The sequence below is a fragment of the Stenella coeruleoalba genome (genome assembly GCF_951394435.1).
Source record: "Stenella coeruleoalba genome assembly, chromosome: 3".
Lineage (NCBI taxonomy): Eukaryota > Metazoa > Chordata > Mammalia > Artiodactyla > Delphinidae > Stenella > Stenella coeruleoalba.
In genome coordinates, this window is record NC_137148.1 from 41,617,995 (window position 1) to 41,632,324 (window position 14,330).

The 14,330-nt window shown below is 41.4% G+C and overlaps 1 protein-coding gene and 1 pseudogene across 2 annotated transcripts; both read left to right on the forward strand.

The window, feature by feature from the left end:
• The first annotated feature begins 367 nt into the window (after positions 1 to 367).
• Positions 368 to 1,889, forward strand: HSPB3 (heat shock protein family B (small) member 3). The gene has a single exon (XM_079916995.1). It carries the CDS (start codon positions 800 to 802, stop codon positions 1,247 to 1,249), a length of 450 nt encoding a protein of 149 aa, XP_079773121.1. The 5' UTR covers positions 368 to 799; the 3' UTR covers positions 1,250 to 1,889.
• A 9,801-nt stretch (positions 1,890 to 11,690) lies between these two features.
• Positions 11,691 to 13,010, forward strand: LOC307184838 (AP-2 complex subunit mu-like; annotated as a pseudogene). Its single transcript has one exon. The product of its transcript is annotated as an AP-2 complex subunit mu-like (transcript).
• The last annotated feature ends 1,320 nt before the right edge of the window (positions 13,011 to 14,330 follow it).

The window sequence follows — 14,330 nt, forward strand, 5'->3', positions numbered from 1 at the left end:
TTCAAAGCTTTAACATTTTTCTCTCCCCCAGGGCTCTATTTTCCTTGCTAAGATGCCCCATTCTATGCCTGTCCAACTCCCATCTGAGGTTCGACATCATTGTGTGGTTTAGTCCTAGGATCTCATTTTTGATGAGTCAAATGTAATAAACCCAGATGGCGTGGCTCAGATGTCCCTTAAGTATAAAAGATTAAAGGATGAAGTGAAAGTAAATATATAGGACAGAGGGCTGAGGGTTTGTTGAATGTTTGATATTTGAATGTGTGTGTGTATCTTAATTCCTAATCAGTTACAGCTAAATTCACCCCCCCCCCCCAGCTGTGCACTTGGAGACTAGGATTAATGCAGTTTTAGCTCATATCATAAGACGAGTGCACATCTCTGGGCTGTTCTGATCCGCTAGATCACTGTAGTTCACAAGGACGAAGCACTCCCTCAGATATTTCTCAAACACTGTTTCTGATTCTCTTTTTCTCTGGCGGTAAGCAAGGCAGACACACTTGCCAGGGATAACTGAGAATGTAAGGGCAATCCTTGACTCGGCAGCTCGAGCAGGCTGTGTTGCTAAAAGCAACTTCGAAACATGCCCTATAAATAGCCGTTCATTGTCAGCAGGAGTGAAAAGACAAGAGGGAGTGTGCGGCGCTGTGATTCAGGCCTAATTAAAGGGTTGCGTCTGCGCAGGGTTATAAGCGAAGAGCGGCTCCAACAGATCCTCTAGTCAGTAGGCAACTGCGAGGGTTCGACACGGGCAACGTAGCCGGGGCGGAAGGCGTTCGATGCTGGCTTTGCCTCCACTATGGCAAAAATCATCTTGAGGCATCTCATAGAGACTCCAGTGCGATACGAGGAGGAGTTTGAAGCTCGAGGTCTGGAAGACTGCAGGCTGGATCACGCTTTATATGAACTGCCCGGGCCAACCACCGTGGACCTGGGGAAAGCCAGGGTGGCCCAGCCTGCCCCCGTGGACACCGTAGAGATGCCGCCCCAGAGAGACGAATCCCGCTTCCAGGTCCTGCTGGACGTGGTCCAGTTCCAACCCGAAGATATCATCATTCAGACCTTCGAAGGCTGGCTGCTGATTAAGGCTCAACACGGAACCAGAATGGACGAGCACGGTTTTATCTCAAGAAGCTTCACCCGACAGTATAAACTGCCCGACGGCACTGAAACCAAAGATTTGTCTGCCATCCTCTGTCACGACGGAATTCTGGTGGTGGAAGTGAAGGATTCAGTTGGGACCAAGTGAAATCTTATCGGTGCCTGTTCACACAGCACGAGGAAGATTCTGGTTCAGCCCATGGTGTCACGAGAATGTGTGTATTACCTACGTTTGAAATGATTTTTATGAAGATTAAAACTATAGACATAGTTCCTGGTATATTGAGGTTGTCTTTGTTACTTTTACTCAGAAAGGAAAATTATTAAATATGTTCCTACAGCTCAAGTTGTTGCTATTCTTACACCTGAGAAACATGAACAGTTTAGGAGACCATAGTCTGATAGCAGAGACGACTCAGAATTATTTCTTCGTTACTCCAACAATGCCAGAGAAGCCGCCTTTTTAACAATTGATGGCAAAAGAGCCACATTAATTTAAGAAATTCTTATCCATTTTATGAAAACTGTTTATATTGCTGAAAAGAGCTGTGATCCCCTTCGCTTGATAAGCTTTTCTTTTCAGTAGATTTTATTACAGTGGAGTGGAGCTTTGTAAACCTAGAGTCTGAAGGTTAAAATATAGTATTTGAAAACTGGGTCTGAAATATATTTATGATTCACTACATTTGTTACTGCCTTAAACTTACGTTGGAATTTTCAGATATAAATCTGATTTTTAAAAGTTCCAAATACATACCTCTTTTTTCTTTAAGCTAAACTGGATCTTATCTGCAGTGTTTTCTGAAGCACAGCGTATGTTCTGTGGCTATTTATGAAACATTAAGATGTATTAACTCATACCCATAAATTGAGTTTAGGAAACCACTTTAAAAAGTATAATTATTGAATTCAAAAAATTTTAAACTATGCTTTTTAAATGTTACTTAAAATTTTAGATTTCGGAAGATGGCAAAATGTACTGCATCTGTTCTCACTGCATAATCCTTGGCTTTAAATAGCCTGGCAGGCAGTGGAAGTTCAGAGGCCGGAGCTTACATGGGAGTCTGAGTTTTTACAGCACAGGGGCTGCTTCTATTTCCCCCAACTGCTGCTTTGGCCCAAGGGAGCGCCTGACACACTGGTGATTAGGAATATTGTGTTCAACAGCTGGTCTGTGACATTCCAAAGATTTGCTATCTCATTCTGTACATATGAAATATTTCTTTGAGGAAGTAGCTGCTTTTACCCCATACCCCATGTGAGGCTGAGGACAGTGCTATGAATAGAAGAGGAATTCGGGTGTGGAAGACACCAGGGTAGCTACTGATTGCTGACAATACTGCTGAACTCCTCTATGGTGCTTTATTCGTAGTTCACATGCAAAAACGAGAGATATGAAACAACAGAAAAATAAATCGGACAGTTATGCAAGTGGTTTTGAAAACAGAGATGTTTGTTTACGGTCTAATTAAATTGAAAGGATTTTGAAGCTTCATGTTCATATGAGGTTACGGCCCATGCAGTGATGTTTGTGCATGCAACTTGAGAATCACAAATTTTGTTTGACAAAGTGAATATTACAGACCACCTCTGCTACATAACGAAGTTAATGGTAATTAATGGGATTGCATCTACTAATATGATTAGAACTGAGATACCATTTGTCCCACATTATTCTTTCCCATTGCTGGACAGAATAGTGTGAACACAAACTAGTGCTTTGAGAAACAAACACAAAAACCCCTCTCATGTGGCCTTGATCTTACTCTAGATGAGATCTTCTGAGAAAGCTCAGAAAGTGAAATTCTTACCACCAGGAGCCACTGATAGGAAATGTTTAAAAATTATAATTAAAATAAACACATCATTCAATTAACATTTATTTTTTCTAAGACAAATTTTAAAGTAATACACAGCCATTTTTTTGATTTGGAAAATAGATCAAATATTGTCAAAAATAAAAACCATTTATTGGTTGATAACATTTTCAACTAATCTTCACCATTCCTTACTTTAAATACTACTCTAAAGTATAAATGCTTGTGGTTGTAGGTTGGGGATAGAAATGGTGAAAAAAAAAAGGAAAAAAAAACCCCATTAATATTCTTTACGACCATGAGATAGCTACTTTTAATTCCTACTTCAATCTTCTCTTGCACATAAATACATGTATCACTCTTCACAAAATTAGGACTATATTTGCAAGGAGTTTTTTTTGTTTTGTTTTGTTTTTTAACATCTTTATTGGAGTATAATTGCTTTACAACGGTGTGTTAGTTTCTGCTGTATAACAAAGTGAATCAGCTATATGTATACATATATCCCCATATCTCCTCCCTCTTGCGTTTCCTTCCCACCCTCCCTATCCCACCCTCCCTATCCCACCCCTCTAGCTGGACACGAAGCACCGAGCTGATCTCCCTGTGCTATGCAGCTGCTTCCCACTAGCTATCGATTTTACATTTGGTAGTGTACATATGTCCATGCTACTCTCTCACTTCGTCCCAGCTTACACCTCCCCATCCCCGTGTCCTCAAGTCCATTCTCTATGCCTGTGTCTTTATTCCTGTCATGCCCCTAGATTCTTCAGAACCATTTTTTTTTTAGATTCCATATATATGTGTTAGCATATGGTATTTGTTTTTCTCTTTCTGACTTACTTCACTCTGTATGACAGTCCCTAGGTCCATCCACCTCACTACAAATAACTCAATTTCATTTCTTTTTATGGCTGAGTAATATTCCATTGTATATATGTGCCACATCGTTTTTATTCATTCATCTGTCAATGGACACTTAGGTTGCTTCCGTGTCCTGGCTATTGTAAATAGAGCTGCTATGAACACTGTGGCACATGTATCTTTTTGAATTATGGTTTTCTCAGGGTATATGCCAAGTAATGGGATTGCTGAGTCATGTGGTAGTTCTATTTTTAGTTTTTTAAGGGACTCCCATACTGTTCTCCAGATGGCTGTATCAATTTACATTCCCACCAACAGTGCAAGAGGGTTCCCTTTTCTTCACACCCTCTCCAGCATTTATTGTTTGTAGATTTTTTTTGTGGTCTGCGGGCCTCTCACTTTTGCGGCCTCTCCCACTGCGGAGCACAGGCTCTGGATGCGCAGGCTCAGCGGCCATGGCTCAGCCACTCCGCGGCACGTGGGATCCCCCCAGACCGGGGCACGACCCCGGTCCCCTGCATCAGCAGGCGGACTCCCAACCACTGCGCCACCAGGGAAGCCTGTTTGTAGATTTTTTGATGATGACCATTCTGACTGGTGTGAGGTGATACCTCACTGTAGTTTTGATTTGCATTTCTCTAATGATTAGTGATGTTGAGCATCCTTTCATGTGTTTGTTGGCAATCTGTATATCTTCTTTGGAGAAATGTCTATTTAGGTCTTCTGCCCATTTTTGGATTGGGTTGTTTGTTTTTTGGATATTGAACTGCATGAGCTGCTTGTATATTTTGGAGATTAATCCTTTGTCAATTGCTTCATTTGCAAATATTTTCTCCCATTCTGAGGGTTGTCTTTTCCTTTTGTTTATGGTTTCCTTTGCTGTACAAAAGCTTTTAAGTTCCATTAGGTCCCATTTGTTTACTTTTGTTTTTATTTCCATTTCTATAGGAGGTTGGTAAAAAAGGATCTTGCTGTGATTTATGTCAGAGTGTTCTGCCTATGTTTTCCTCTAAGAGTTTTATAGTGTCTGGCTTTACATTTAGGTCTTTAATCCATTTTGAGTTTATTTTTGTGTATGGTGTTAGAGAGTGTTCTAATTTCATTCTTTTACATGTAGCTGTCCAGTTTTCCCAGCACCACTTATTGAAGAGGCTGTCTTTTCTCCATTGTATATTCTTGCCTCCTTGATCAAAGATAAGGTGACCATATGTGCGTGGGTTTATCTCTGGGCTTTCTATCCTGTTCCATTAATCTATATTTCTATTTTTGTGCCAGTACCATACTGTCTTGATTACCGTAGCTTTGCGGTATAGTCTGAAGTCCAGGAGCCTGATTCCTCCAGCTCCGTTTTTCTTTCTCAAGATTGCTTTGGCTATTCAGGGTCTTTTGTGTTTCCATACAAATTGTGCAATTTTTTGTTCTAGTTCTGTGAAAAATGCCATTGGTAGTTTGATAGGGATTACACTGAATCTGCAGATTGCTTTGTGTAGCATAGTCATTTTCACAATATTGATTCTTCCAATCCAAGAACATGGTATATATCTCCATCTATTTGTATCATCTTTGATTTCTTTCATCAGTGTCTTATAGTTTTCTGCATACAGGTCTTTTGTCTCCTTAGGTAGGTTTATTCCTAGGTATTTTATTCTTTTTGTTGCAATGGTAAATAGGAGTGTTCCCTTAATTTCTCTTTCAAATTTTTCATCAGTAGTGTATAGGATTGCAAGAGATTTCTGTGCATTAATTTTGTATCCTGATACTTTACCAAATGCATTGATTAGCTCTAGTAGTTTTCTGGTAGCATCTATAGGATTCTCTTTATATAGTATCATGTCATCTGCAAACAGTGACAGTTTTACTTCTTCTTTTCTGATTTGGATTCCTTTTCTTTCTCTTTCTTCTCTGAATGCTGTGGCTACATCTTCCAAAACTATGTTGAATAATAGTGGTGAGAGTGGGCAACCTTGTCTTGTTCCTGATCTTAGTGGAAATGGTTTCAGTTTTTCACCATTGAGAATGATGTTGGCTGTGGGTTTGTCATATATGGCATTTTTTTTTGAGGTAAGTTCCTTCTATGCCCACTTTCTGGAGGGTTTTTATCATAAATGGGTGTTGAATTCTGTCGAAAGCTTTTTCTGCATCTATTGAGATTATCATATGGTTTTTCTCCTTCAGTTTGCTAGTATGGTTTATCACATTGATTGATTTGCATATATTGAAGAATCCTTGCATTCCTGGAATAAACCCCACGTGATCATGTTATATGATCCTTTTAATGTGCTGTTGGATTCTGTTTGCTGGTATTTTGTTGAGGTTTTTTGCATTTATGTTCATCAGTAATATTGGATTGTAGTTTTCTTTTTTTGTGACATCTTTGTCTGCTTTTGGTATCAGGGTGATGGCCTCATAGTATGAGTTTGGGAGTGTTCCTTCCTCTGCAATCTTTTGGAAGAGTTTGAGAAGGATAGGTGTTAGCTCTTCTCTAAATGTTTGATAGAATTCACCTGTGAAACTTCTGTCCTGGGCTTTTGTTTTTTGGAAGATTTTTAATCACAGTTTCAATTTCAGTGCTTGTGATTGGTCTGTTTATATTTTCTATTTCTTCCTGGTTCTGTCTTGGAAGGTTGTGCTTTTCTAAGAATTTGTCCATTTCTTCCAGGTTGTCCATTTTATTGGCATATAGTTGCTTGTAGTAATCTCTCATGATCCTTTGTATTTCTGCCATGTCAGTTGTTAGTTCTCCTTTTTCATTTCTAATTCTATTGATTTGAGTCCTCTCCCTTTTTTTCTTGATGAGTCTGGCTAATGGTTTAGCCATTTTGTTTATCTTCTCAAAGAACCAGCTTTTAGTTTTATTAATCTTTGCTATTGTTTCCTTCATTTCTTTTTCATTTATTTCTGATCTGATCTTTATGATTTCTTTCCTTCTGCTAACTCTGGCGTTATTTTTTTGTTCTTCTTTCTCTAATTGCTTTAGGTGTAAGGTTAGGTTGTTTATTTGAGATGTTTCTTGTTTCTTGAGGTAGGATTGTATTGCTATAAACTTCCCTCTCAGAACTGCTTTTGCTGCATCCCATAGGTTTTGGGTCATTATGTTTTCATTGTCATTTGTTTCTAGGTATTTTTTGATTTCCTCTTTGATTTCTTCAGTGATCTTTTGGTTATTTAGTAGTGCATTGTTTAGCCTCCATGTGTTTGTACTTTTTACAGATTTTTTCTTGTAATTAATATCTAGTCTCATAGCGTTGTGGTCAGAAAAGATACTTGATACGATTTCAATTTTCTTAAATTTACTAAGGCTTGATTTGTGACCCAAGATAAGATCTGTCCTGGAGGATGTTCCATGAGCACTTGAGAAGGAAGTGTGTTCTGTTGTTTTTGGATGGAATGTCTTATAAATGTCAATTAAGCCCATCTTTTTTAATGTATCACTTAAAGCTTGTGTTTCCTTTTTTATTTTCATTTTGGATGATCTGTCCATTGGTGAAAGTGAGGTGTTAAAGTCCCCTACTATGACTGTGTTACTGTCGATTTCCCCTTTTATGGCTGTTAGCATTTGCCTTATGTATTGTGGTACTCCTATGGTGGGTGCATAAATATTTACACTGTTATATCTTCCTCTTGGATCGATCCCTTGATCATTATGTAGTGTCCTTCTTTGTCTCTTTTAATAGTCTTTATTTTAAAGTCTATTTTATCTGATATGAGAATTGCTACTCCAGCTTTCTTTTGATTTCCATTTGCATGGAATATATTTTTCCATCCCCTCATTCTCAGTCTGTATGTGGCCCTAGGTCTGAAGTGGGTCTCTTATAGACAGTATATATATGGTTCTTTGCAAGGAGTTTGATATCCTGATCATACTCGTTCTTGACTGTTCTCTTCCCACCTCCCACTAACCCAGACCCATCCTCTGCCCTTCTTAGCCCCAGTCTGAGCCCAAGCAGGCTGACCCCTATGAGCCACGTCATTCTAGTCTCCAACTGGGTTCAGCCAATGGGAGGCACTGACTGCAGAGAGGGGCTGGAGAGAGGTGGTTGGTGGGCAGGAGGGGAGAAATGTCAGGGCATTTCTTTCCCCACTAACAGTCTGCTGCAGACAGAGGCTCTGGCAGGACCTGCATCCTCCCAGGACAGGAGCTCTGGAGAGACAACCTTTCCCCCAGGACTTGGACGCCAGCATTTTAAACCTTTTGACCCTTCAGCACTTGGGGTGGTGTTGTTCTCTGCCTTTTCTTGTTCCTGGTGCTTCAAGAACCTCTATTGATTCCCTTTACTTTGCCTGCTCTCCCATAAGTGATTCCTTCATTAAAGTCCTTTTCAGGAGATAAAAGAAATTTTCACTTATTGAGGTATGGTGAAGTCATGGCTAATACATGAGTTTACCTGAATTTTAACTGCTAACTAAAACAGCCTGTTTGTACCCTATCAAATGTACACTGTACATCTGCTTTACTTATTAAAGAAAAAGGCACATTGACTAGAAGTAAAGAATGTCCGGGCTTCCCTGGTGGCGCAGTGGTTGACAGTCCGCCTGCCGATGCAGGGGACACGGGTTCGTGCCGTGGTCCGGGAAGATCCCACATGCCGCGGAGCGGCTGGGCCCGTGAGCCATGGCCACTGAGCCTGCGCGTCCAGAGCCTGTGCTCCGCAATGGGAGAGGCTACAACAGTGAGAGGCCCGTGTACCGCAAAAAAAAAAAAAAAAAAAAAAGAATGTTCATGTTAAAAATAAAGACCAAATGCCTCCCTTCCTGGCCTGCCAGTGCTAGAACTCCTTTGATGATAAGACTCCCTTCCCAGGGGCCAAGGCCATACTGACTCGCTATGTATCTGTTTTTCTGAAACCTTGAATGAATGGATTCCTGACTTATTTGATGTTCTTGGTTCTGACAAGATATAAAACTGTGTTGAAATCCGTGATTCTCTGGAGCGGTTCTCTGGAGCGGTTATCTGAGAAGCTGTCTTCCAGGCTACAGTCCTCAGTTTGGCTCATATAAAACTCTTTCCTATTCCTATTATAGATTTTTTTAATTGATTGTTTTCATCAACACAGGAGATGGAATTCTGGCTGGTTTTCTTTGTTTGTTTGTTTTTGCCAGAACCCTGATTGATTGAATTCTTCTTCTCTTCTTTTTTTAAATACTTATATTGGAGTAGAGTTGATTTACAATGTTGTGTTAGTTTCTGCTGTACAGCAAAGTGCATCAGTTATACATATACATATATCCACTCTTTTTTAGACTTTTTTCCCATATAGGCCATTACAGAGTATTGAGTAGAGTTCCCTGTGCCATACAGTAGGTCCTTATTAGTTATCTATTTTATATACAGAGTGTGTATATGTCAATCCCAATCTCCCAGTTTATCCCTTCCCCCTGCTTTACTTCTTAAGTGATTAAAAAAAAATAGAGCATTACTTTCTTTTGCTAGCAAACATGAACTGATCTGTAATGGCTATGCACTACTGCAACACAGATAAATGGTATTATAATTTAACCATTCCTTTTCACTACTGGCTCCAACAGAAAGCAGATGGCACTGTTAAATTGGAATAATTCAAATTAGAATAATTTATTTATAAAGACACTAATTACAAAGGAGTGAGCAGGGTGGAGAGGAGCTACAAGGCAGTGTCATAACCTGAGGGTAGCACTGTAGAGCTCTTAGGTCCCCCGGTCCAGAGGGATGAGAGGAGGAAGCAGGTCTCAGAAATCAAAAAGAAAGTCAGATAGAGGAGACCATCAGCTGTAACTTTTATTTGAGGGACCAGCCCAAGGTAACCTCATAGGCACCGGGAGAATAAATACTTTCTCCCTCCAGTCTCCTACCAGGGCACCCCATTGCCTGGACTTATCTGGTAGCCAGAGGGTGTGGGCTTCCTGTAAATACAGTTCAACAACCTCCCAGGGCAGAGAAAAGTGGAGAGTGACTCCTGGGGTCCAGGGGCAAACTCCAGCACTTCAGTAATGTGAGGACTGTTGCCATAGCTCTCTCTTAGGAAAGCTTTTCTACAAAATACAGCCTGAGTCAAGGATTGAAGAGCCGACAGTTTATTTGGGGCGTGTAAGCCCAGGATGGTAAAGGTGAGGAAACGGGGGAAGGAAGCAAGAAAAAATGGGAAACAAAGTGATGCGATGTGCTGCCATGCTGGCCACTGTTTCACAATGAGCTACAAACAGACCGCAGCCTCTGGGCAGGGATGTCGGCTCAGCACCTGGAACTTCTCCAGAAAATTTTCAGGAAGAAATCAAATCTTAGAGCAATCCACAGGGAAGAAAGGAAAGGGAATGTGCCCCATTCCGTACTATATCCTATATCTCATCAGTCAAGGTTCAACTCACAGGGAGTAGACTTTCCTACACTCTGAGTTATATCATCCAACCCCTTAGTGGCTGCTCAGAAAATCAGACCCCATGCCCCACGGTGTGACATTTCATCCAGGCTAGGAGCAGGATGACTCGGCATGATTAGGGCTCAGTCAGGGTGAGGAGTGCAGCCTCGGGGACTCCACTTGGACTCCAGCTACCTAAGGAGGCTAGACAAAGGCTCCGGCAAAGGTGGCAGCATCACGGTCTGGGAGGCAGGGGATACTTTCAAAAAAAAGAGGGCAGGTGAGAAGGTACACAGGGTCTGTAGCCACAACAACCTCAGATCCAGAACTGCAGGAAGAGGGTGCCAGGCAAATCACACATCTTACAGCATCTACACTGCCTTCAAACTATGCACTGTAATATCACCTTAATTTTTAATCTGCTTAGGTGGAAAGTCAGTCCTCTTAAACTTCTCTGGATTTTTCTTTTTCTGAAGATAGTGGACCAATCCTGGAAGTCCAGAAGATTTTGATTCCACTGATCTCCCCAAGTCCAAACTGACCTTATCTTATTTCTCACCTACTTGTGATGATCTGGAAATTGCTGCTAATGGGTCTTAGCACATTCAAAGAGTGATTTCAAAAAACACAAATAACAACTTCAGGTTAAAAAAAAAAAATCTAAAATACCTAATAATCATTTACTCAAGCTTAACAAAAATCTTTTTTTCAATAATGACCACTGTTCTCTTCAGAGGTTCTCAAATAATTAGTTGGAAAGAAGAATTAAAATGTTGGTTCATTATGCTGGCTAATAGCTTAGACATTATATTTTGAAAATAACTCTGTGTTAGCAATTGAGTTGGCTAGATGTTCTCCACAAAATAACAGAGCAGTATTTTAAATTTGAAAAGTAAATTATTCTAAGTAACTATTTTTTTCTATATTTCCTTAGCATTGTTTAATATATAAGAGCATGTATGTTTGCATGTATATGTTTATAAAATTCTGTTTATTAATGTTTTCTAACTTCAAGGACAAATACAAAAAAACACATTGTGGTAAGATAAAATGGTCTCTATGATACCATTCTTTGTAATTTGTTGAGACCTCTTCATGACCCAGTATGTAGTAACTTTTCTTAAATGCACTATGTATATATGAAAATAATCCATGTGTATATTTTCTATTTGAGAATATATATGAACAATCTCCTAAGGAAGGAGACAAAAGCAAAAATAAACAAATGGGAGCTAATTAAAAGCTTTTGCACAGCAAAGGAAATCATTGACAAAATGAATAGACAACCTACTGAATTGGAGAAAATATTTGCAAATGATATGACCACTAAGGGGTTAATATTCAAAATGTATAAACAGCTCATACAACTCAATATCAAAAATACCCCCCAAACAACCCAGTTAAAAATGGGCAGAAGACCTGAATAGAGACTGCAGTGAAACCTGAGACAGCGGGCATGGGAGCAGGGGGCAGGCGGACATCTTGGGATCCGAAGAGTGGCCAGGCCGGCTGAGCAGGGGGCTGCGGACACCAAGTCTGTTCTCAGAGAGATGGGCCATGGAGACGAGCTGCTGCCATGACTGGAGGCTTATTCATCTATAATCACAAGGGTGAGGTACTCATCGCCCAAGTCTACCAAGATGACATTGGGAGGAACGCAGCGGTTGCCTTTCGGGTCAATGTTATCCATGCCGGGCAGCGGGTACGCAGTCCCATCACCAACATCGCTCGCACCAGTTTCTTTCACGTTAAGTGGTCCAACATCTGGCTGGCAACTGTCACCAAGCAGAATGTCAGTGCTGCCATGGTCTTCGAATTCCTCTGTAAGATGTGTGACATAATGGCTGCCTACTTTGGCAAGATCAGCAAAGAGAACATCAAGAACAATTTTGTGCTCATATATCAGCTGCTGGATGAGATCCTAGACTTTGGCTACCCAGAGAACTCAGAGACAGGCGCGCTGAAAACCTTCATCACCCAGCAGGGCATCAAGAGCCAGCATCAGACAAAAAAGAGCAGTCTCAGATCACACTGGGCAGATTGTCTGGTGGCGGGAGGGCATCAAGTATAGCCAGAACGAGCTCTTCCTGGATGTGCTGGAGAGTGTGAACCTCCTCATGTTCCCACTGGGCCAGGTGCTGAGTGCCCATGTGTCAGGCCGGGTGGTGATGAAGAGCCACCCGAGTGGCATGCCCGAGTGCAAGTTTGGGATGAATGACAAGGCTGTCATTGAGAAGCAGGGCAAAGGCACAGCTGATGAAACAAGCAAGAGCGGGAAGCAATCAATTGCCGTTGACGACAGCACCTTCCACCAGTGTATGCGACTCAGCAAGTGTGACTCGGAGCGCAGCATCAGCTTCATCCCACCGGACGGAGAGTCTGAGCTCATGCCATGAGGTATGGCATCACCAAGGACATCATCCTTCCTTTCCGAGTGATCCTGCTAGTTCGGGAAGTGGGACGCACCAAGCTGGAGGTCAAGGTGGTCATTAAGTCCAACTTCAAGCCCTCACTACTGGCTCAGAAGATTAAGGTGAGGATCCCAACCCCACTGAATACCAGTGGGGTGCAGGTGATCTGTATGAAGGGGAAGGCCAAGTACAAGGCCAGCGAGAACGCCATCATGTGGAAGATCAAGTGTATGGCAGTCATGAAGAAATAGCAGATCAGTGCTAAGATTGAGCTTCTGCCCACCAACGACAAGAAGAGATGGGCTCGACCCCCCATTTCAATGAACTTTGAGGTGCCATTCGCGCCTTCTGGCCGCAAGGTGCGCTACTTGAAGGTGTTTGAACCGAAGCTGGACTACAGCGACCATGATGTCATCAAATGGGTGCGCTACATTGGCCACAGTGGCATTTATGAGACCCGCTGCCAGCTGCCTAGTGGCAGCTAGCCCGCCTCCCCACCACCCCCGTTCCACAGGTCTGGGTGCCCTCTACCACCACACATCAGTGTCTCCTCCCTCCTGCTTTGCTGCCTTCCATTTGCACCAGCCCGAGTCTAGGTCTGGACCAACCACACTGCAAGCGGGGCTCCCTGGGCAGGGTGGTTTCTGAGGCTTCTGTTCCTCCATGCATCTGCCTGCCCCAGCCCAATGCCAGCCTCTGAGTTCTGCGACCAAAGCCAGGTGGGCCCCATCTGCTCCCCTCCCCTGTGGCCACATCTCTCTGGAGTGGGAGGATTGGCTGCCCCTCACCTTAGAGCTCCCCCAAAGGCAAGAAATGGATCCCCAGCCCTCAGTTCCTACTCTGCTTTGGGATAGGGTGAGCTTCATTTTGTACACGTGTGACTTCATCCAGTTATAAACCTAATAAACTCTGTAGAATGGGAAAAAAACAACACCACCTGAACAGACACTTTTCCAAAGAAGACCTACAGATGGCCAACAGGCACATGAAAAGATGCTTAACATTGCTAATCATCAGGGAAATGCAAATCAAAACCACAATGGGATATCACCTCACACCTGTCAGAATGTCTATCATCAAAAAGATCACAAATAACAAATGTTGGCGAGGATGTGTACACTGTTGGTGGGAATGCAAATTGGTTCAGCTACTGTGGAAAACAGTACAGATGTTCCTCAAAAAACTAAAAATAGAATTATATGCTACAGCGATTCTGCTTCTGAGTATATATTCAACAAAAGCAAAAACACTAGTTTGAAAAGATACATGCACCCTAATATTCATAGCAGCATTATTTACAGTATCCAAGATATGGTAGCAATCTAAATGTCAATCAACAGATGAGAGGATAGAGAAGATGTGGTACATATACACAGTGGAATACTACTCATCCATAAAAAAGAATGAAAGTTTGCAATTTACAACATGGATAGACCTGGAGGGTACTATTCTTAGTGAAATAAGTCAGATAGAGAAAGACAAATACTGTATGTTATTACTTATATGTGGAATCTAAAAAATAAAACTAATGAATATAACGAAACAGAAAAAAAACCCTCCTTGTATTATCTAGTAATATATATTAAGATCCCATATTAGAGAATTAGAATTTGCACATACCACTTAGCAGTATCCATTTCAAAACATATCTGAATAACAAAGCTTTTTATATTTGACATCTCCCCTCGGTTTTCAAAGCTATTCTTTCCCAATAATTTTCATCAGAACTTAAGAACACTTGGGAGATGCTCTACCAAATGTTAAAACATATTGTCACGCTATGATAATTAAAACACTGTGTTATT